This window comes from Chiloscyllium plagiosum, unplaced genomic scaffold (assembly GCF_037043375.1).
Source record: "Chiloscyllium plagiosum isolate Xiang-an unplaced genomic scaffold, Cpla_swu_hap1 HiC_scaffold_3, whole genome shotgun sequence".
Classification (NCBI taxonomy): Eukaryota; Metazoa; Chordata; class Chondrichthyes; order Orectolobiformes; family Hemiscylliidae; genus Chiloscyllium; species Chiloscyllium plagiosum.
This window is the reverse complement of record NW_028270141.1, coordinates 15276491-15297793: the sequence shown is the minus strand read 5'-3', so window position 1 is coordinate 15297793 and position 21303 is coordinate 15276491. Positions and strand designations below refer to the sequence as shown.

At 40.7% G+C, this 21303-nt stretch overlaps 1 protein-coding gene across 6 annotated transcripts in view; it reads right to left on the bottom strand.

Moving 5' to 3' along the window:
- The window catches only part of nbas (NBAS subunit of NRZ tethering complex), a 264693-nt gene that overhangs the window by 31124 nt on the left and 212266 nt on the right, over positions 1 to 21303 (bottom strand). For 5 of the 6 annotated variants that reach the window (XM_087977595.1, XM_087977597.1, XM_043677491.2 and 2 more), the window contains 4 exons: positions 18798 to 19000; positions 10304 to 10393; positions 9995 to 10190; positions 4720 to 4859 (listed from right to left, as the gene is read on the bottom strand). In XM_087977595.1, the coding sequence (XP_087833721.1) occupies positions 4720 to 4859; positions 9995 to 10190; positions 10304 to 10393; positions 18798 to 19000 (629 nt within the window). Of the gene's footprint in view, positions 1 to 4719; positions 4860 to 9994; positions 10191 to 10303; positions 10394 to 18797; positions 19001 to 21303 lie in introns of those variants that run through there. The other variant, XM_087977600.1, reaches the window with a different exon arrangement.

Below are 21303 nucleotides of genomic sequence, written 5' to 3'. Positions count from 1 at the left end.
TCTCCCTACCTAAGCAAGTTAAAAAATCACACAACACCAGGTTATAACCTCGTGGTGTGTGATTTTTAACTTTGTCCACCCCAGTCCATCACCAGCACCTTCAAATCATACCTAAGAAAGGATATATTCGCCATCGGGAGAGTGCAGGGGAGGTTCACTAGGCTGATACTGAACTGGAATTTAGAAGTGTGGGAAGGGGAACTGATTGAAACATAAAACTCTGACAGGGCTAGATAGACTAGATACAGAATGTTTTCCCTGGTTAGGGTCACAATCTCAGGAGAAAGTGAGGTCTGCAGATGCTGGAGATCAAAGTTGAAACTTTATTGCTGGAACAGCACAGCAGGTCAGGCAGCATCCAGGGAACAGGAGATTCGACGTTTCGGGCACAGGCCTGAAGAAGGGCCTGTGCCCGAAACGTCGAATCTCCTGTTCCCTGGATGCTGCCTGACCTGCTGTGCTGTTCCAGCAATAAAGTTTCAACTCACAATCTCAGGATACTGGGTGGACCAGTTAGGACAGAGATGATTAAACATTTCTTCACACAATGGGTAGTGAATCTCTAGGATTCTCCACCACAAAAGGTTGTGGAGACCAAGTCACTGAATATATTCAAGGAAGAAATAGATAACATTCCAGATTTTAAAGATATCAAGGGTTATGGGGAGAAAGTGAGCATTATGGCATTCATCAGCCACAACCATACTGAATGGCACAGCAGATTTGAACAGCCAAATGGACTACTCCTGCTCCTAGTTTCTAGGTTTCCGTTTAGTTTTTGGTGTGGCTGGTTAATAGCACTTCCTGTGCAACCAGAGTTATTAGTATCAATATCCCTTCGTCTGTGAAATATGCCTGCCATTTGCTGAAGCCTTGAAGTCCATATTTTTCTGCCAGATCAAGAGTGCAAAAATGTTATTTCTCCCTATCATTGAAATTACAGCATTACCTCATGATAGTTTGCTTCTCCTTCTTGTGGTCTCAAATTAAGTTGCTCCTGTTCATGATGATTTGGAGGTGCCGGTGTTGGACTGTGGTGTACAAAGTTAAAGATCACACAACACCAGGCTATAGTCCAACAGGTTGGCACGGTGGCACAGTATTTAGCACTGCTGCCTCACAGCACCAGAGACCTGGGTTTAATTCCTGCTTCAGACAACCGTCTGTGTGGAGTTTGCACATTCTCCCCGTGGGTTTTCTCCGGGTGCTCTGGTTTCTTCCCACACTCCAAAAATGTGCAGGTTAGGTGAATTGGCCATGCTAAATCACCCGTAGTTTAGGTGAAGGGGTAAATGTAGGGGAATGGGTATGAGTGTGTTGCTCCTCGGAGGGTCGGTGTGAACTTGATGGGCCGAAGGGCCTGTTTCCGCACTGTAAGTAATTTAAATGTCTAATTGGAAGGAGCACTCTGGAAACAATAGCTTTCAATTAGATCTGTTTGACTATAACCTCGTGTTGTGTGATCTTTAACTCTGCTCATGATGTTTCTTACACTTTCTCATTTTATCTTTCTAGCAGCTAACCTTCATAATGCATGTCTAACTTTATTAGATTTTGATGATTTTTAAATGTAAAGGAGAATTGACACAAATTTTCAGTGCTTTAAGTCACATTTGTCACAGAAATAATCAGCGTTTTGAGAGCTAAGTCAAATGGTTATAAGACTGAAGTTTTTGATGCTCGCTGGACTGCAGCTGGCCACTTGCTAAGTAATCCAAGTGTCATAGATATTTTTAATCAATCTGTTCAGACATGTTATGACACATCTCTGGAGCAGGTACGACTTGAGCCCAGGCCTTCTGTCCAGAGACTGAGGCACTACCACTGTGCCATATGACTCTGAGTCTAAGCATCATATACTTAAAAGTGCCCATCCTGCCCATTTTCTGATTAACTAACAAGGCGGCATGGTGGCTCAGTGGTTAGCACTGTTGCCTCCCAGGGATCTGGGTTCAATTCCAGCCTCGGGTGACTGTCTGTGTGGAGTTTGCATATTCTCCCCGTGTCTGCATGGGTTTCCTCCGGGTGCTCTGGTGTCCCCCCCACAATCCAAAGATGTACAGGGTAGGTGAATTGGCCAAGCTAAATTGCCCATAGCATTAAGTGCATTAGTCAGGGAAAATATAGGGTAGGGGAATGGGTCTGGGTGGGTGACTCTTCGGAGGGTCAGTGTGGACTTGATGTAGGGCATCTAATCTAATAACACCTGGATTTAAGATACTTTGATTATCAAAACTGGGAATTGTGTTCTCATACAGCCACCCCCAACCCTCCTGAAGTTGTTCTGAAACACAGAGTGAGACAAAATGTGGTATGAGTTCTTGGAATCATGTGATCATAGAATCATAAAGCACATAGAGGCCTTGGGGCACATCAGTTCTGTACCACCAAAAAGCTGTATCATTTTAGAGAGCATGTGAATGAATATAATGTTGTTGTTGTAATCAAATCTTGAGGAATTGAAGAACAGATCTGATAATAAGATAAACATTAAACAAATCAATAGCAAATATATTGCAATTATCATGCTTGTTTCGCTTTTTAATCGTCAGCTTTGTGATCCTGATTGACTATTGTCCTGAGAAGTGCAATTTTCCTCAATCATCTTGACTTACGTAACTTGCCAATAAATTTGTCAATAAAACCAGCCACCACTCTTGTTAACCTCAAAATGACTGAGAGATTCATAGATTGCAAATAATACAACTGAACCTGATAGTATCAGTTCGAGGTGTGTCATTTCACACAATTTCTATCATGCCATCAATGCATATCTTTGATTCCTGCAGCCAATTTTTTTTTTAAGATGATAAACATTTACTGTTTAAACTTGCAATATCTAAGTGTAAAACATTTCCAAATTTCCATTCAGGAAAGAATTGTGCAAAATCCTGAAACATGGCACGTGCCTTTTGTCTTTCTGTGTGTCAATGCCATTTTCTAAGACAGGTTTACTTCAATGTTTAGAAAGCATGTTTGCATTTAATTTTCTAATAAATTGTTCCTTGAAATAGCTTTTAAAGTTTTTTTTTCTCTGCCAAGATGATTTTCAAATTACTTGGAAAAACAACATAACATGTAAGTTAAACATTGAGAAACTAATGCAGGCAGACAAATTATAGGGCTTCAGGATAGCAACAGCATGTGTGCTCAGTAACATTGTGACCTGAAGACATAGGAAATTCTTCCATTTATAGGCAGGGAGTAACAGGAACATCAATTTCAATTTGCAAAAGGATAGAGACTTCTAAACAATAAAAAAGTTAATGCAGTGCTTACTGACTGACATCAGTGACCACATTTCAAACAGTTAACTGGTTCTAAAATGGTGTGGGTGAAAGGCAGTATATTAAATGTAATTTCAAAAATTGGAGCTTTTTAGTTAAACCTAGCCAAGTTACTGCGTTACTTTGTTTGCCTTGATTATCTTAAAGTAGCTACTTTAAACATTCAAAATTCAGATACAGAAATAATTCATTGGCTGAAAATATCTTGAATTTTCATTGGAGCAATTCAATTAGCTCAGGTTCTGGTTCATTCATTGATTTTGATAGATTTTCCAACATGCGCATTGAGATTTGATGAATACAAAATCTTGAATAAAATGAGTGAGCCTGCAGTGCAAATGAAATCATGCATGTGATGTCAATATAGAATGTATGGGGGGGGGGGGGGGGGGGGGGGTGGAGAAATAAATTACATACAAACTTTTAGAGCATCAACAGATATGTCTTAGTGTGCTAGGATTCAAGCTGGAAAAACTATCTTGTCAAATAAACCATTATAGTGCACCAGCAGAAATTCTTCAAAATTTGATCACTTCTTCTAGCCTTCACTGACATGTAGCAAGTATATAGTGTAACAGGTGAACTACCAAACTTTTGATGTACCACCAACCTCAAGAATAATTGCAGATAAGCAGAGTCATACATATTAACACTATTACATCTTCAGCTCATCCACAATGCAATCCACTCAGTAAAACATATTTCCCATAATACTGTATCATTTATATAATACCTTCTAAATTGTATATTATTAAGATTATCAAAGTTAAAACAAGACTAAAACACTTTGGAAAAAAACTCAGAAAATATGGCTAATAATAAGAGACTAGCACACAAAAGAAGAAAATGTACATATATTTTGCCTTAAATGATACTTTTGCTTTATTTTTTAAAACACAAACGCTGCAAATGTGCTCTCCCAGTTTCCCTGAGATGTTTCTGCATGCTTTCCCTGTACTTCAGTACATGTGACAATAAATCACATCAAAATGAAATGAAATCAAATTAATGTGGGCGTCGCTGGCTAAAGCAGCATTTATCGCCTATCCCAGCAAAGAGTCAACTACACTGATAGATTCTGTTAGGGTATTAAAGGATATGGAACAATGGTTAAAATACAGATCAGTAATGTTATTATTAAAAGATATGGCCAGCTTGGAGGGCTGAATGGCCTATTCCATTTATGAGAAAACACAGTTTTCAATAACATAACTACAAGGAGGCATAATGTACAAATGTAGTGCAAGTTGGAAATTTTCTTGGAATGCAGCCAAACGCTTCCTTTAGATAAATGGGGATGGCTACAATATTAAATGTTTAATTGATGATGTATGTTTGAGTGGTACTTCCTTATAACTTAGAGCATTTCCCAGATCTGCTGCTGCAGCTAATGTAGGTATGAATACATTGTCTTACAGGCACTGACACTTACATATCATCGTTGTTCATGGGTGGCCAAGCCTGAAGGAGCATCACCAAATGCTGAAATTTAGTCCCATGGTTACTGGAATCTAGCAACTCCAAAAAGAGCTGGAAACGTTTCTCTTCATTTGCAATGTCATTTACATTAACCTGATGATAAAACATGCAGAAAACACAGATTTATTAAATACTTCAACACCCTCAGGACCACAGTAAGCATTTCTGCGTTCAGTTATGATTTGAAAGATGCCTATTGTTGCACCTCTCCCCAAGGGCACAGATTCAGTTTCTCATTTTTATGGCTGCTCTCCTCGGTTTTCTCCAATGGGAGTTTGCTACCATATGACATCAGTAAAAAATACTCTTGGTGATGAATGCTATGATCAGCATGACAAAGCACAGTCATAGAACTGGATACATTCAAGAAATATTTGATTTATAGTATTGTCTAAAGGACAGTAAATCATAATCTGCAAAATATATATTGTGGTGTAAATCCAATTCGATACAAAGTACATATAACCACTAAAAACATTCACTAGAAATAAACCAAGGTGAGGATTCAAGACTATTGTGGTTCTGTTCACCGAGCTGGAAGTCTTTGTTGCAAACGTTTCGTCCCCTGGCTAGGCGACATCATCAGTGCTTGGGAGCCTCCTGCGAAGCGCTTCGCAGGAGGCTCCCAAGCACTGATGATGTCGCCTAGCCAGGGGACGAAACGTTTGCAACAAAAACTTCCAGCTCGGCGAACAGAACCACAACAACGAGCACCTGAGCGACAAATCTTCGCATAAACTTTGAGGATTCAAGACTTTTGGAACTCTGTGTGATAATGATGTCCCACTACCAGTCAGAAATCCCATTTGATCAAGTGCCAATGTGTAATTTCTTTGCTGCCAGTCCTGTCTGATGGACCACAAACCTGACCTGACGCTTGTGGTCAGAGTCCAGCAACCACTGGGAGATGGAGAAAGTTTATAGAGACCTAGGCTGCACAGCCACAATGATCTGCAGTGACAAAAGGTGTGCATCTTCATGGTAATGGGGTGAAAGAGAGAGAATCACATGGTGGATTGCAGAGAACTTAGAGGCTATGTCAGGGGATGACTTTGGGCATTCCCAGTCCATCGTTCATTCCATCAATTACCCCCAGGCTGGGCAAATAGAACTTCATTTTGGCTGCCCTGGTTTCCCTATTGGGAAAGGAGTCACTTTTCTCACCTGCCAGTTAGGAAGGTTAATAGGGGCTGAGGACAGAAGTGTGTAAGAAAGATAATGAATTGGCAGCTTAACGGCTTTAATTAGGAGCAGGTCAGGAAGGCTGTCCACAGGCCTTCCCATCCAACACTTGATTGGTAGGAAGGAGGCAGGTGCCAAGAGATATGGCTTTTAGCACTTTGAAACAGGAAGAATTCGGTCCAAAATTTCGGACACAAATGGAGATAGAGCACTTTCATGGCTATTTCAACTGTGAATTTGTCAAATCACATTTACAAACCAAAACGCCAAAGCAGATCGGTACCAAGTACATAGCTAGAAAATACAATTCAAGCTCATTATTGTTTTGTTCAAGTTACTTATCATTGGCTGAAGGAAACAATTAACTAGATATTGCAACATTTAAGAGGCATTTGGATGGGTATATGAATAGGAAGGGTTTGGAGGGATATGGGCCGGGTGCTGGCAGGTGGGACTAGATTGGGTTGGGATATCTGGTCGGCATGGACAGGTTGGACCGAAGGGTCTGTTTCCATGCTGTATATCTCTATCACTCTATGTAAAACTTCAAAGGACAATAAAACTCATATTACTCTTGGTTTAGAGTAGAATTAAGAAAAAAAATCAAATGAGGTTATTCAATTTATACCCTACGTCAGTCAATACTGAACCCAAAAAACTGTTATTGGGAGAAGATTGAATATTTAACTATTTATGCCTATCTTCATCCTACTGACTTTTTTTAACCAGATGACTGAAGGAGGGTCACTGGACTCAAAATGTTAACTCTACTTTTCTCTACAGATACTGCCAAACCTGCTGAGCTTTTCCAGTAATTTCTGTTTGGTTAAGATTTTCAGAGACTTCAGCTTTTTGTTATATTTTCATGTCTTAAAAAACAGATAATAAAAATCCAGGGGAAGCTGCATGTAATGACATCATTTAGAGTGAAGTCCAAAATTTGTTATAGGTATACTGATTCTTTCTTAAGCTGATGAGTTTTCTTTGATTTTAGAGTGGCTTGGGAAGGTATGTTCTGAAAGTGGTTCCCTCACTCACAGATCAAACAAACATCCAGATGAGGGAGATAGTTTTGAACTGCAAAAGTCTACTGTGGCATTAAAAAAAATGCACTTATAATTACACATTTTACTCAACTTACTTAGAGATATTATAAACAATATGCTGTGCTCTTCTTCAATTTGCTAACTGCTATAAAAGGAAGGCACGCTGCAACATTGTACTTTTTTTTGATAGAATGGATGAAAACAGGTCTTTAAAATCACACACCCAGATTGCAACTAATATGTAGATTCTCAATTGTCCTCCAAGAACCATCGACCTCTGCCTTATTAAGTCCAATGCAGGGCACACAGGCCTGCCTGGTACCCACAGAAGAAACCTAATTACAATTAACAAAGTCTTTAGGCTAAATATTATTGCAGTATGTTGAGCAGTCGGTCATCTATACTGTACCTAGTGAAACTGAGTTAAGCTTGGACTGGACAACTGAGATTTCTGTACTTATCAAAGAGGCTGCAAAAATCAGTTTTCATTTGCTTTAAACAAACAGCCTGTTTTCTGGATTCTAATTATCCACACACCATGTAACTAGAAAATTACACAACACAGATAAGACACACCAAGGCAATTGGAAGAGCACACTTTCTCCCTCTAGTGGTGGTGGAGGTAGGGCTCCAAGTTCAACCTTCAAGTAAAGATTCAAAGTCTCCTGCAAACTGAATACATTTAAATTATTAATTCTGTCAACTATTCATTACTGCCTCAGCATCTGCTATTTTTTAATGGTTCAAATGCTGTTTGCCTCAATGCAACTGTTTAAATTTTGAAAGAGCTTATCTCCCAGCACCATGGCAATCCATAAAAACATACTTACAGTGCACAGAAATTAATTAAATATTAAACTCTTTAATGTCCACACAGCCTGACTAAGAGGATTACATACTGCCACACGAGCTTTGGTAAGGTTCACTGAGATTTGTATTCCTTCACAAAAGCTTGCAGAGGAAAATGGTTGGTTCAGCATTATGTTTGAAATACAAGTGAAAAAAAGGGTTAAAAAACAACTTTTTGCAGAATGTGGCATAGGATTTTAAAAAATGGGCAGGCAACAGTAGGGGAGTGATGAAGATAGACAGCCAAAGGCAAAAAAAAGGAGTGGGAACAAACATGTGCAATGGCAAATGAAAGCAGAAGGATTGAGAAAATGAGCAAAAGTAGGAAATAGTGAGTGAAAGTAAGAGAGTGAATGTAAGTAGGAGAGTGAGTGAAAGTAGGAGAGAATGCATGAAAGTCAGACCAACAGACCAACAAATGACACATGGGTTGGAAACTTAGAGGTTTGATTTAAGAAAAACTAAATTGTACATTTGATGAGCCAATTCTTGTTTCTCTCGTTCATCAATGACATAAGCAAAAGCCATTCTGAAGAAACAGGCATGTTAATTAGCTGAAGTAGTGCCAGTTTCCAACACACAGTGATTCAATCACAGGACTATTCCTCTTGTTTCTTACTGGTTCTCCCAATAAGAGGTTTCTTGTTATTGATTACGAGACCAGATGACACCATGCAGAGCTTGTATAAAAAGCAACAGAAAGCAACTAATACTGATTATGATGTTTATTTTCAATCATGGTGATCAAGTTCCAAGAAACATGCATCCAACACTTCAACTTACCAGCTGAAGGAGGAGCAAATATAATGCTATGTAGAGTCTAGTCAGTGAATGATCCATGCAAATAAAACACCTTACAGTAAGTTATGATGGGCATGATGTATCTTCTGCAACTACTACCTTTCTGCATAGTACCAATGATATGTTTTGAACAGAAATTTATACTAGTCACAACATGCATAATATGTCATGGAAGAAAAAAGAACTTGGAATGGTAATTTGGTTTCAGAAGCTCAGAAGAAGTATCTGTGTACAGTCAGAAAGCTCAGCATGTACAAGGAGGAGGTTTATTGATTTATCACCTCAGACAGACATGTAGTTTAATAAATGAATGCTGATGCACTGTGTTAGAAAAGGGAACCAACCAATGGATAATAAAAAAACACCAGACAACAAATACCTATTTACGTTGAAAACTGGATTTCACAGAATTAAGGAAAATATTATACATTTGGTAAGTGAGTTCTTAATTTGGTGGTTCATCTATAACATCAGAAAAATAAATTCTGATTAGACATGTTAATCAACTGGAGTTATAAAACAGAAATTATTTAAATTTGTCAACTAGAGTGGACTTGAAGTAAGAGTTCAGAAGAGAAAAACTAACTAGCTGCAGTTTAAGAAATTATACTCTGAGAATACCAAGACAAAAACATCCAGTACACATATGTAAGAAGTTAGAATCTTTCAATTAAAAATTTTGAATTAGCTTTATTGTCACATGTACTCAAATGAGTACAGTGAGAAGTTTATAAGTCACTACATATGGTGCCATTTTAGGTAATTATCATAGCACGGTGATTTTTTTTCCATGATTTGAGCCTAATTTTGATTATAATTTACATGGTACAACTCATACAACTGTTAATGTACTGCTGGGAAATGCAATTTTGAGTTTCCCAGATATATTATTGCATGTTTTTCTTTCTTTAACAGAGTACCATATGGTTTCCTGCAGTTGACAGATATTTGTGTTTGAAAATGAACAATTTAAATTTGCTGGTTTTGAAGAAGGATTGAGCTTGCTTTTTTTTCAGGTTCCCAAAATAAAAATTACCAGTTAGAACATCCTAACGCCCATCTCCACATAGCCTGTAACTTTCAGACAGTAAGATTTAGAAGTGGATCGAAGTAGTTCTATGCAACTATCAAGTTTGAAAAAAAAAAAATCCATTTTAACACATATGTTGATTCACTTTGGTTATGTAACAAGCCAATATACAAGCATGATCTCTTCTAAATAAAAAAAATGTATTTGAGGAAACAGAACACATGTAAAATAGTTGTATTAATAAAGCATTCTTAAAGTAGTTTCAATGATACAATTACGAGTTAGAAAACAAAACAACACAATGTATAAATAAAAGCTACCTGTTTCTCTGGCCAGCATCCCTTCAGAACAGCTTGAGTTCTGAACAGCACAAGTAACTTGCTGTCTTCATCACTGAGATCAAATGCCTGCTCAAGAACTTGCAGAACATAAATACGAGGCTTTACAGGCAAATCTGCATCACTGCAAAAAGGTCTCAGCCATGTCAAGAGGTCATCCGAAGAAACAAGGTTACCCCTAAGTTAGAGGAGAGTTTTTATTTTTTTTCCCCACAATGTAAAAAATGTAACATTAAGATACAAGCATTTTATGGCTGTTTTGACATCTTTAAAGGTGGAATGTTTACTTACCCATCCACAACATTGGAATGCACAGATTTAACAATACCTTCAAGGACCTGAAGTGGATCCTTTTCTGGTAGGACATCGGTACTAGTACCACTGCCACAAAAGGAACAAACAGGAAGGTAAGTGAAGAGAATTATATGTCCAATTTATCATTTAGATTCATCAGAAATTATTGTGTAGTTGTTACATTGCTGCACTCATAATTCAGAGGCTGAATTAATTAATCACAAAATGTTAATTCAACTTCTCATCAGAGAAGTTTGAGGCAGTGCATTCAGTTGGAGGAAGATCTTGAAATAAAATGCTCTTATGTTAGCAAAAACATCATCGTGAAGTTACTGGTTTGTTGTACATCCTAACTATCGACTTTCTTTTAAGGAAGAAAAGTTGTCTTCATTCTGATTTATTATCAACTCTCCCATTTCAGATTGATTGGTTTTTAATAATTACCCTTTGAAGTGGCGTTGCTGCACAGTTGACAAAATTTGAAATCATAGTTATCAAAAGAATAAAACTAAACTTCCAAAGCAAAGTTCTTTTTTAACTATGCAAGAGACAACAAAACAAAGTTAATATCAGCTATGTTGTACCCCGAAATCCATCAGCATGAATGAACAGGCAAGCTGTAGTCAAACACACCACAAACTGCACTTTAAATTGCAGACCCAATAAAGACAGGCCCAACATGTTCTCAGCAACGCACCCAGTTGTTTGTGATCTTTCTGAGTCAGAAAAACTTTTAAACTCTATCACTTTCTCATGAGGGATTTCGGATCTTCTGTGTGGACTTAGCCTCTGGTTTCCCTCCACAGGAAGCAGTTTTGCTGCTTCTTCCTGCAAGAAGTTGTCAGGCAATTGCATTCCAGCTCAGAGTGCCCAACACAAAACAAAATACCGCAGAAACGCTGTAAATCAGAGTCTTTTAAAAAAAAAGTGCAGGAGAAACTGAGAATGTCTTGCAGTATCTGTGTACAGAAAATTGAGTTTCGAGCAAAAATAACATTGCACTCAAAATGCTAATACTCTTTCTCTATCCACCGATGCAACAGATGCCAAGTCAGCTGAGGCTTTCTAACGCTTAGTTTTTACTTCACATTGCTCCAAAACTACTCTCTGCAGTCACTCAACTCCTCCCTGAGACAGTGTCCCATGTTATTTCTGTGACTACATTCACTCAAGCCCAGTTCCATCTCTGCTGCTGCTACCTTCTGTTACGAACCTTTTTTTTGCCGCAACCTGTCACATAGGTTTTCACACTGCATGATAGATTCTGTGAGTAGTAAAAATGGACGTTTCAGACAAAAGTCTTTCAACAGGATCCCAAGAATGCAAGTAAAACCTATGCATTAAAATGTGAGCCATAACAACTTCAGCAAGCTCTGTTTTTGCTGGCACTTTCTCAACCGGCACTTTTGTTAGACCACTAAGAATTATCTACATCAACTATTGCGAGGTCTGAGTATTTACGCTGCATATAAAGTATAACAGTAATGTGCATTAAGTTTCTATTACTTAGTGGATGTCTTTACATCAATTTTAGGAGGTGTGTCAGTTAATAAAATGTTTGGCAGGGGGATGGGATCCGGACTTGTAGTCCAGCAAGTAGGTTAGCTGTTTTTCAGGATGTCCAAGAATGTAGGGAGGCTGTGGAGAAGGTAGCACTGACAGGGAATACTTGCGGACACAGAGATGGGCTCAAGTGTGTATACTTCAACGCAAGGAGTATCAGAAACAAGGTGAGTGAACTTAAGGCGTGGATCGGTACTTGGGACTACGATGTTGTGGCCATCACTGAAACGTGGATAGAAGAGGGACAGGAATGGTTGTTGGAAGTTCCTGGTTACAGATGTTTCAGTAAGATTAGGGGGAGGTGGTAAAAAAGGAGGGGGGGTGGCGTTGCTAATTAGAAATGGTATAACGGCTGCAGAAAGGCAGTTCGAGGGGGATCTGCCTTTAGAGGTCGTATGGGCTGAAGTCAGAAATAGGATAGGTGTAGTCACCTTGTTGGGTGTTTACTATAGGCCCCCCAATAGCAGCAGAGATGTGGAGAAACAGATTGGGAAACAGATTTTGGAAAGGTGCAGAAGCCACAGGGTAGTAGTCATGGGCGATTTCAACTTCCCAAATATTGATTGGAAGCTCTTGAGATCAAGTAGATTGGACGGGGCGGTGTTTGTGCAGTGTGTCCAGGAAGCTTTTCTAACTCAGTATGTAGATTGTCCGACCAGAGGGGAGGCCATATTGGATTTGGTACTTGGTAACGAACCGGGACAAGTGATGGGCTTGTTAGTGGGTGAGCATTTTGGTGATGGTGATCACAATTCTGTGACTTTCACCTTGGTTATGGAGAGAGATAGGTGCTTGCAACAGGGCAGGTTTTACAATTGGGGGAGGGGTAAATACGATGCTGCAAGACATGATCTGAGGAGCATAAATTGGGAGCACAGGCTGTCAGGGAAGGATGTCGTTGAAATGTGGAACTTTATCAAGGAACAGATACGACGTGTCCTTGATACGAACTGTCAGGCAGGAAAGAGATGGTTGTATGAAGGAACCTTGGTTGACGAGGGAGGTTGACTGTCTTGTAAGGAGGAAGAAGGAGGCTTACATAAGGTTGAGGAAACAAGGTTCAGACAGAGCATTGGAGGGATACAGGATAGCCAGAAGGGAGCTGAAGAAAGGGATTAGGAGAGCTAAGAGAGGGCATGAAACATCTTTGGCGGGTAGGATCAAGGATAACCCCAAGGCCTTTTATGCATTTGTGAGAAACATGAGAATGAAGAGAACGAGGATAAGTCCGATCAAGGACAGTAGTGGGAGACTGTGTATTGAGTCGGAAGAGATAGGAGAGGTCTTGAATGAGTACTTTTCTTCAGTATTTATAAATGAGAGGGACCGTATTGTTGAAGAGGAGAGTATGAAATGGACTGGTAAGCTCGAGGAGATACTTGTTAGGAAGGAAGGTGTGTTGGGCATTTTGAATAACTTGAGGATAGACAAGTTCCCCGGGTCTGACGGGATATATCCTAGGATTATGTGGGAAGCAAGAGAGGAAATTGCAGAACAGTTGGCAATGATCTTTTCGTCTTCACTGTCAATGGGGGTGGTGCCAGGGGACTGGAGAGTGGCGAATGTTGCACCCCTGTTCAAAAAAGGGAATAGGGATAACCCCGGGAATTACAGGCCAGTTAGTCTTACTTCGGTGGTAGGCAAAGTAATGGAAAGGGTACTGAGGGATAGGATTTATGAGTATCTGGAAAGATACTGCTTGATTAGGGACAGCCAGCACGGATTTGTGAGGGGTAGGTCTTGCCTTACAAGTCTTATTGAATTCTTTGAGGACGTGACCAAGCATGTGGATGAGGGTACAGCAGTGGATGTAGTGTACATGGATTTTAGTAAGGCATTTGATAAGGTTCCCCATGGTAGGCTTATGCGGAAAGTCATGAGGCATGGGATAGTGGGAAGTTTGGCGAGTTGGATAGAGAACTGGCTAACCGGTCAAAGTAAGAGAATGATGGTAGATGGTAAATATTCAGGCTGGAGCGCAGTTACAAGTGGAGTTCCGCAGGGATCAGTTCTGGGTCCTCTGCTGTTTGTAATTTTTATTAATGACTTGGAAGAGGGAGTCGAAAGGTGGGTCAGTAAATTTGCAGACGATACGAAGATTGGTGGAGTTGTGGATAGTGAGGAGGGCTGTTGTCGGCTGCAAAGGGACTTAGATATGATGCAGAGCTGGGCTGAGGAGTGGCAGATGGAGTTCAACCCTGTCAAGTGTGATGTTGTCCATTTTGGAAGGACAAATAAGAATGCGGAATACAGAGTTAATGGTAGGGTTCTTAGTAAGGTGGAGGAGCAGAGGGATCTTGGGGTCTATGTTCATAGCTCTTTGAAAGTTGCCACTCAGGTGGATAGAGCTTGTAAGAAGGCCTATGGTGTATTAGCGTTCATTAGCAGAGGGATTGAATTCAAGAGTCGTAGCTGTATAGGACCTTGGTAAGGCCACATTTGGAGTACTGTCTGCAGTTCTGGTCGCCTCATTTTAGGAGAGATGTGGAAGCTTTGGAGAGGGTGCAGAGGAGATTTACCAGGATGTTGCCTGGAATGGAGTTAAAAATCACAACACCAGGTTATAGTCCAACAGGTTTAATTGGAAGCACACTAGCTTTCGGAGCGACGCTCCTTCATCACCTTATGAAGGAGCGTCGCTCCAAAAGCTAGTGTGCTTCCAATTAAACCTGTTGAACTATAACCTGGTGTTGTGTGATTTTTAACTTTGTACACCCCAGTCCAACACCGGCATCTCCGAATCAGGCCTGGAATGGAGAATAGGTCGTACGATGATAGGTTGAGAGTGCTAGACCTTTTCTCATTGGAACGGCGAAGGATGAGGGGTGACTTGATAGAGGTTTATAAGATGATCAGGGGAATAGATAGAGTAGACAGTCAGAGACTTTTTCCTCAGGTACAACAGTGTTACAAGGGGACATAAATTTAAGGTATAGGGAGGGATGTCAGGGGTAGGTTCTTTACCCAGAGAGTGGTGGGGGCATGGAATGCGCTGCCTGTGGGAGTGGCAGAGTCAGAATCATTGATGGCTTTTAAGCGGCAATTGGATAGGTACATGGATATGTGCTTAAGCTAGGACAAATGTTCGGCACTACATCGTGGGCCGAAGGGCCTGTTCTGTGCTGTATTGTTCTATGATCTACCTAAGTCAGGGCCACTTTCTGATGAAGAGCTTGGAATGACTGTCCTTACAATATAGCAGGTCAGGCAACATCAAGATTCCGGATGAAGGGCTTTTGCCCGAAACTTCGATTTTCCTGCTCGTCGGATGCTGCCTGATCTTCTATGCTTTTTCAGACTCTTGAATCTGATCTCCAGCATCTGCAGTTCTCATGTTCACCCTGTCCTTACAAGATATGCAACAATCATTTTCCCAAATTCATGATTAGATCTTTCACCTCTCCATATTCAAAACTTCTCCAAAAATATTTGTCAATTCAAACCGGACATCCACGAAAACATTCTGGGCAAGTATGATTTTCTTGAATGCTGCCAGGCCTATTTGACTAAATGTATGCAACGAACACTGATCATTTCAGGATTTAAACCTGAACTAACTGATCAAATTCTCTGGAAGGTCCCAAATAAATGAGCTTGCTCAATATCATGCCAGTTACAACTGGATTAAAATCAACTGATCGTGAAAAGAGCTGATCGAAAATCTGTGCATGTAGAGTTCACTTTTGCATGACATGCACCACTGAACTGCAGTCACAAATGTTCTTTCCATGCAATGACAATTCAGGATTTACATTGCCTCATAAAATGTCTGCCTTTCTCAAAGCATATGAAACCTCAGAGGAGTGAAAATTACAGTGTAACTTTTGGTTGTGTTGGTTAATTAAATTTATTTTGGTAGGCAAAAATTTTTGTTTAAAAGCAAAGGTCTGTCATGAGATTAATATTTGAACTTTAATTAGCACGGTTTTTATTTAACAATTCAAGTAACAGAAGTAATTTTCCATTGTTTTTCCTTCTTCACTAACCAAGGCCATACCCCTTCTAATTTCCTCACTGTGACATGACTCGTCTTATTTTAATCTTAGTTCAAATAAAAATTTAAATTATTGACGTGCTTAATATTAATGCTCTGTAACGTGGTCTAGAATCACATGTATGCTAATCTCTCAGCTGCGTTATAAAGAATGTAGTTCAAAATCTAAAGCCAAATTCTTGAACTCTTTGACACTCTTTCAGCATAACTAGATAGAATTGCCATTTCTGCTAATAATAAAACTCTAAACATGGTGAAGGAAATTGATAGTACATAGTTCCTTTGACCATTTTGGATCTTATTCAACCTTTTACTTTAGGTTACTTTCAATTTTATCTCCCAAGTCTCTCACTTGAAAGAGCTCCAACCCCACACGTTTACATATAGACCATGTGTAAGCCACTGACATGGTATAGTTAATTAGTATGATCGATCCAGAGAGCGTACAGGAATACAGAGCAAGGGAACATACACTTACGTTGTTTTTTTTTAATATTTGAGACAAAGTGGACAACAAAGACCAAATGAGGAACATCAACCACATTGTTAGACAGATTTGTATTTCTATTCTTACATTTCAATCCCGATATGTGCAAAAAAGCTTCCACTTTAATCTGTTTTTGCAATATTTAAGTTATGTAACACTAAGCAATTCTATATGCCTTTTTCAGAGGCAGTTACTCTTTATTCTAATACTATTATGTTATCTCCAGTAAGAACAGTAACTCTGGCACCCATTCCTTCTCTCTAATGTTTCCACACAGATTATACACTTCAGTGTTTAATTCCCAGTTGTGATTTTTCTGCAGCCATGTCTCCATGCCCATCAGAGCAGTCAAGTCCCACCAAATTTGTTGGGGATTTTAAATTAGTCACTCAATTAAATTTAGAATAAAAATCCATTATTAAATATATAAACAATTACATGGCAGTAACTTAAATGTTGCTAGAAAGAGACATGAAGTTGAAGCTTTTCATTCTGGACTCATTAGGACTGAACCACTCAAACATAAAACTTTAGAAAGGAAGGAGCAATTCACAGAAACCCGACAGTATGAGTCCACACCAACCTTCCATCCCACCCAAACCCACACCCCACCCACCCTTTTCCTGTAACTCCATATTTCCCATGACACAGCCACCTAGTATGCATACCTACAGACCCTGTGGGAAGTTTAACACAGCCAATCCACCTAACCTACACATTATACACTGCCTGGACGTTTAAGTGTCCTGCCAACCTTCAAACCAGCTGGCAGATTGTGAGGGGGGGGGGGGGTGAGTTGCAAATCCAACCCAAGGAGCACTATGTAGATCCTGGGTCAAAAGATGGAAAAAAGACAGATTCATTAAAGGTGATACCTGGAATACAAGACTATATTAATCAGGGAACGATGAACAGGCTGGATTTCCTTTCTTTTTTGACGGTGAACATAACCTAATTTTGAAAAATATTGACAGAGTTGACAGACAAGTATTTCCACCCTCTCTCACAGCAGGAAAAGTAAAAATAGAGGCCATTAGAACAAAGATAGTTAAATAGAGAAAGCATGGGAAACTTCCTGATCAGTAGAGGTAAAAGTAAGTGAGAATTTTGAACTCCCTAAAACAGAAACTAGTTTAGATGAATAAGTAAGGGCGTTTGTTTAATTTGTTCATGGGATGGCTAGCTGAATCTGCATTTATTGCCTAACTCTAATGATCTTAAAGATGTTTGCGGTGTGTTGCTCTTTTGAACCACTGCAGTCTGGGGGTTTGGTACGGACACCCACAGCGCTGTCAGGGAGGGTGCTTTAGGATTTTGACCCAGCTACTTTGAATGAATGGCAATAGAGGTCCAAGTCAGGATGGTGTGCAATTTGAGGGGAAGCCTGCATATGGTGATGCTCCCATGCACCTGCTGCCCTTGGCCATCTAGATGATACAGGTTTGTAAGGTGCTTTGAAGATATTTTGAGAATGTATTTAAAATGAAGTCAGGTAATCATATGAGAGCGCGGGAGTTACGCAAGTAGAGTTCAAAAGAAGAAGAATGGGAAGGGATTTGCACAGAGCATTATTGGATCAAATAGCCAGTTTCTCTGTTGCATATTTATTTCAGTCTGTATAATGATTGCTGCAAACTCAGCACAATTAAAATTAAGTTTGTGTCACAATAATTAAAAAAACAATAGGCAAACAATCAGAGGTAGTGATCAAGATCTCTGAATACCTAAGTCATTCATCGCTTAAAGCCTTTTGTGTTAGTTAAAATGCAAATAGATTAAAGCAACAGCATATTCTGACAGTAACGATTATCAAACATTGTCCTGGTATAAACTTCGCACTGCCTGCAGTAACACAGTGGGGAAAAAATTAAAATACCCAGGAGAATTTTATATGAGAGAGAATGATCAACGATGTTAAATGCACAATGCAGACTACAGAAAAGCAATACAAAATCATGATTTAAAAAATAAGCATATGATTCCTGTTATCCCACCTTATTCAAATACAAATAATCTATTCTCATAAATATCATAAGGCTTGCTAGGCCATCATAGAGGGCAATTAAGGGTCAACCGTTTTGTCTAGTTTGGAATCATATGTAGGTCAGACAGGATAAGGTTGGCAGATCTTCCTCCTTGATGAACACCACAACATCAATATTAGCTATCATGGTCATCATCACCAAGACTAGTTTTATATTTCAGATTTTATTCATAGAATTTAAATGATACCAGCTGTCATTGTGGCGTTTTAATCCAGAGTTTTAGTCCAGGACAATAGGTTACCAGTCCAGTGATATAACCACCATGTCACTGGTTCTGACTAAACATAATCTAGATGTCGTGGGCTGGTATGCAAAGATAGCTAAATAGCCCATGTATAGAAATATTCGGTAACTTGAGCTAATTAATTCAGAACACCAAAATGTACCTGCTTGGAAGCCTACCTTAGCACATTTGTAACTCTCTGTATAGCATCTTGCACGACAGCTTTAGGGGATATGTCTTGAGATTCCACAGCAACTAGAAGCATCTGCTGCATTATATCAAGAGGTTGCCCATCTAGAACCATAGTAACCACCAGGTTGTGCAGTTTACTACTCTCAGATCTCGAAAGGTCATAGAGCCGATAGTATTTTTGGAACAGGACCTGGAAAGAAAATAATATTCAAAGTTTGTGAGGAGATTTGTAGCTCGGGTGTTCGTTGCTGTGGTTCTGTTCGCCGAGCTGGAAGTTTTTGTTGCAAACGTTTCGTCCCCTGTCTAGGTGACATCCTCAGTGCTTGGGAGCCTCCTGTGAAGCGCTTCTGTGGTGTTTCCTCCGGCATTTATAGTGGCCTGTCCCTGCCGCTTCCGGTTGTCAGTTTCAGCTGTCCGCTGTAGTGGCTGGTATATTGGGTCCAGGTCTATGTGTTTGTTGATGGAGTTTGTGGATGAGTGCCATGCTTCTAGGAATTCCCTGGCTGTTCTTTGTTTCGCTTGCCCTATAATGGTAGTGTTGTCCCAGTCAAATTCATGTTGCTTGTCGTCTGTGTGTGTGGCTACTCGGGATAGCTGGTCGTGTCGTTTCGTGGCTAGTTGATGTTCGTGGATGCGGATCGTTAGCTGTCTTCCTGTTTGTCCTATATAGTGTTTTGTGCAGTCCTTGCATGGGATTTTGTACACTACATTAGACTACTCTGACCAGTAGGACGTATAACAGCACACAAACCAACAGCCACTCTTAGACAACAACTCACCAAAACGAAGGACCCGATACCTAGTATGAGCAAAACTAACGTAGTGTACAAAATTCCATGCAAGGACTGCACAAAACACTATATAGGACAAACAGGAAGACAGCTAACGATCCGCATCCACGAAATCAACTAGCCACGAAACGACACGACCAGCTATCCCTAGTAGCCACACACGCAGACAACAAGCAACATGAATTTGACTGGGACAACACTACCATTATAGGGCAAGCGAAACAAAGAACAGCCAGGGAATTCCTAGAAGCATGGCACTCATCCACAAACTCCATCAACAAACACATAGACCTGGACCCAATATACCGGCCACTACAGCGGACAGCTGAAACTGACAACCGGAAGCGGCAGGGACAGGCCACTATAAATGCCGGAGGAAACACCACAGAAGCGCTTCACAGGAGGCTCCCAAGCACTGAGGATGTCACCTAGACAGGGGACGAAACGTTTGCAACAAAAACTTCCAGCTCGGCGAACAGAACCACAGCAGAAAATAATATTTTTCAGATTTGTTTCTTGAACTAGGGTCTGAAAACAAGCTCGGGACAGATTTTCTGACTCTCAGTCAATTCTGTATTAAATTTGACAAGTCTCTCATAGTGCAGGATTTACATCAATCAGCTGCTGTAACCCTGTGCCTTAAAGATCCAACATCACAATCCACCACTTTGTCAGCTCCTGAAAAAAGATAGTAAAAGTGGATGGCAGGTCAAGTGCTAGATAGGGATTCTGGATTAGTGGTGCTGGAAGAGCACAGCAATTCAGGCAGCATCCGAGGACAGGCAAAATCGACGTTTCGGGCAACAGCCCTTCATCAGGAATAAAGGCAGAGACCCTGAAGCATGGAGAGATAAGCTAGAGGAGGGTGGGGGTGGGGAGAGAGTAGCATAGAGTACAATAGGTCAGTGGGGAAGGAGATGAAGGTGATAGGTCAGGGAAGAGAGGGTGGAGTGGATAGGTGGAAAAGGAGCTGGGCAGGTCGGACAAGTCCGGACAAGTCGAGTTGCTGGAGGTTAGAAACTAGGATGAGGTGGGGGAAGGGGAAATGAGGAAACTGTTGAAATCCACATTGATGCCCTGGGGTTGAAGTGTTCCGAGGCGGAAGATGAGGCGTTCTTCCTCCAGGCGTCTGGTGGTGAGGGAGCGGCGGTGAAGGAGGCCCAGCACCTCCATATCCTCGGCAGAGTGGGAGGGGGAGTTGAAATGTTGAGCCACTGGGCGATTTGGTTGATTGATGCGGGTGTCTCTGAGATGTTCCCTAAAGCGCTCTGCTAGGAGGCGCCCAGTCTCCCCAATGTAGAGGAGACCGCATCGGGAGCAACGGATACAATAAATTATATTAGTGGATGTGCAGGTAAAACTTTGATGGATGTGGAAGGCTCCTTTAGGGCCTTGGATGGAGGTGAGGGAGGAGGTGTGGGCACAGGTTTTACAGTTCCTGCGGTGGCAGGGGAAAGTTCCAGGATGGGAGGGTGGGTCGTAGGGGGGGCGTGGACCTGACCAGGTAGTCACGGAGGGAACGGTCTTTGCGGAAGGCGGAGAGGGGTGGGGAGGGAAATATATCCCTGGTGGTGGGGTCTGTTTGGAGGTGGCGGAAATGTCGGCGGATGATTTGGTTTATGCGAAGGTTGGTAGGGTGGAAGGTGAGCACCAGGGGTGTTCTGTCCTTGTTGCGGTTGGAGGGGTTGGGTCTGAGGGCGGA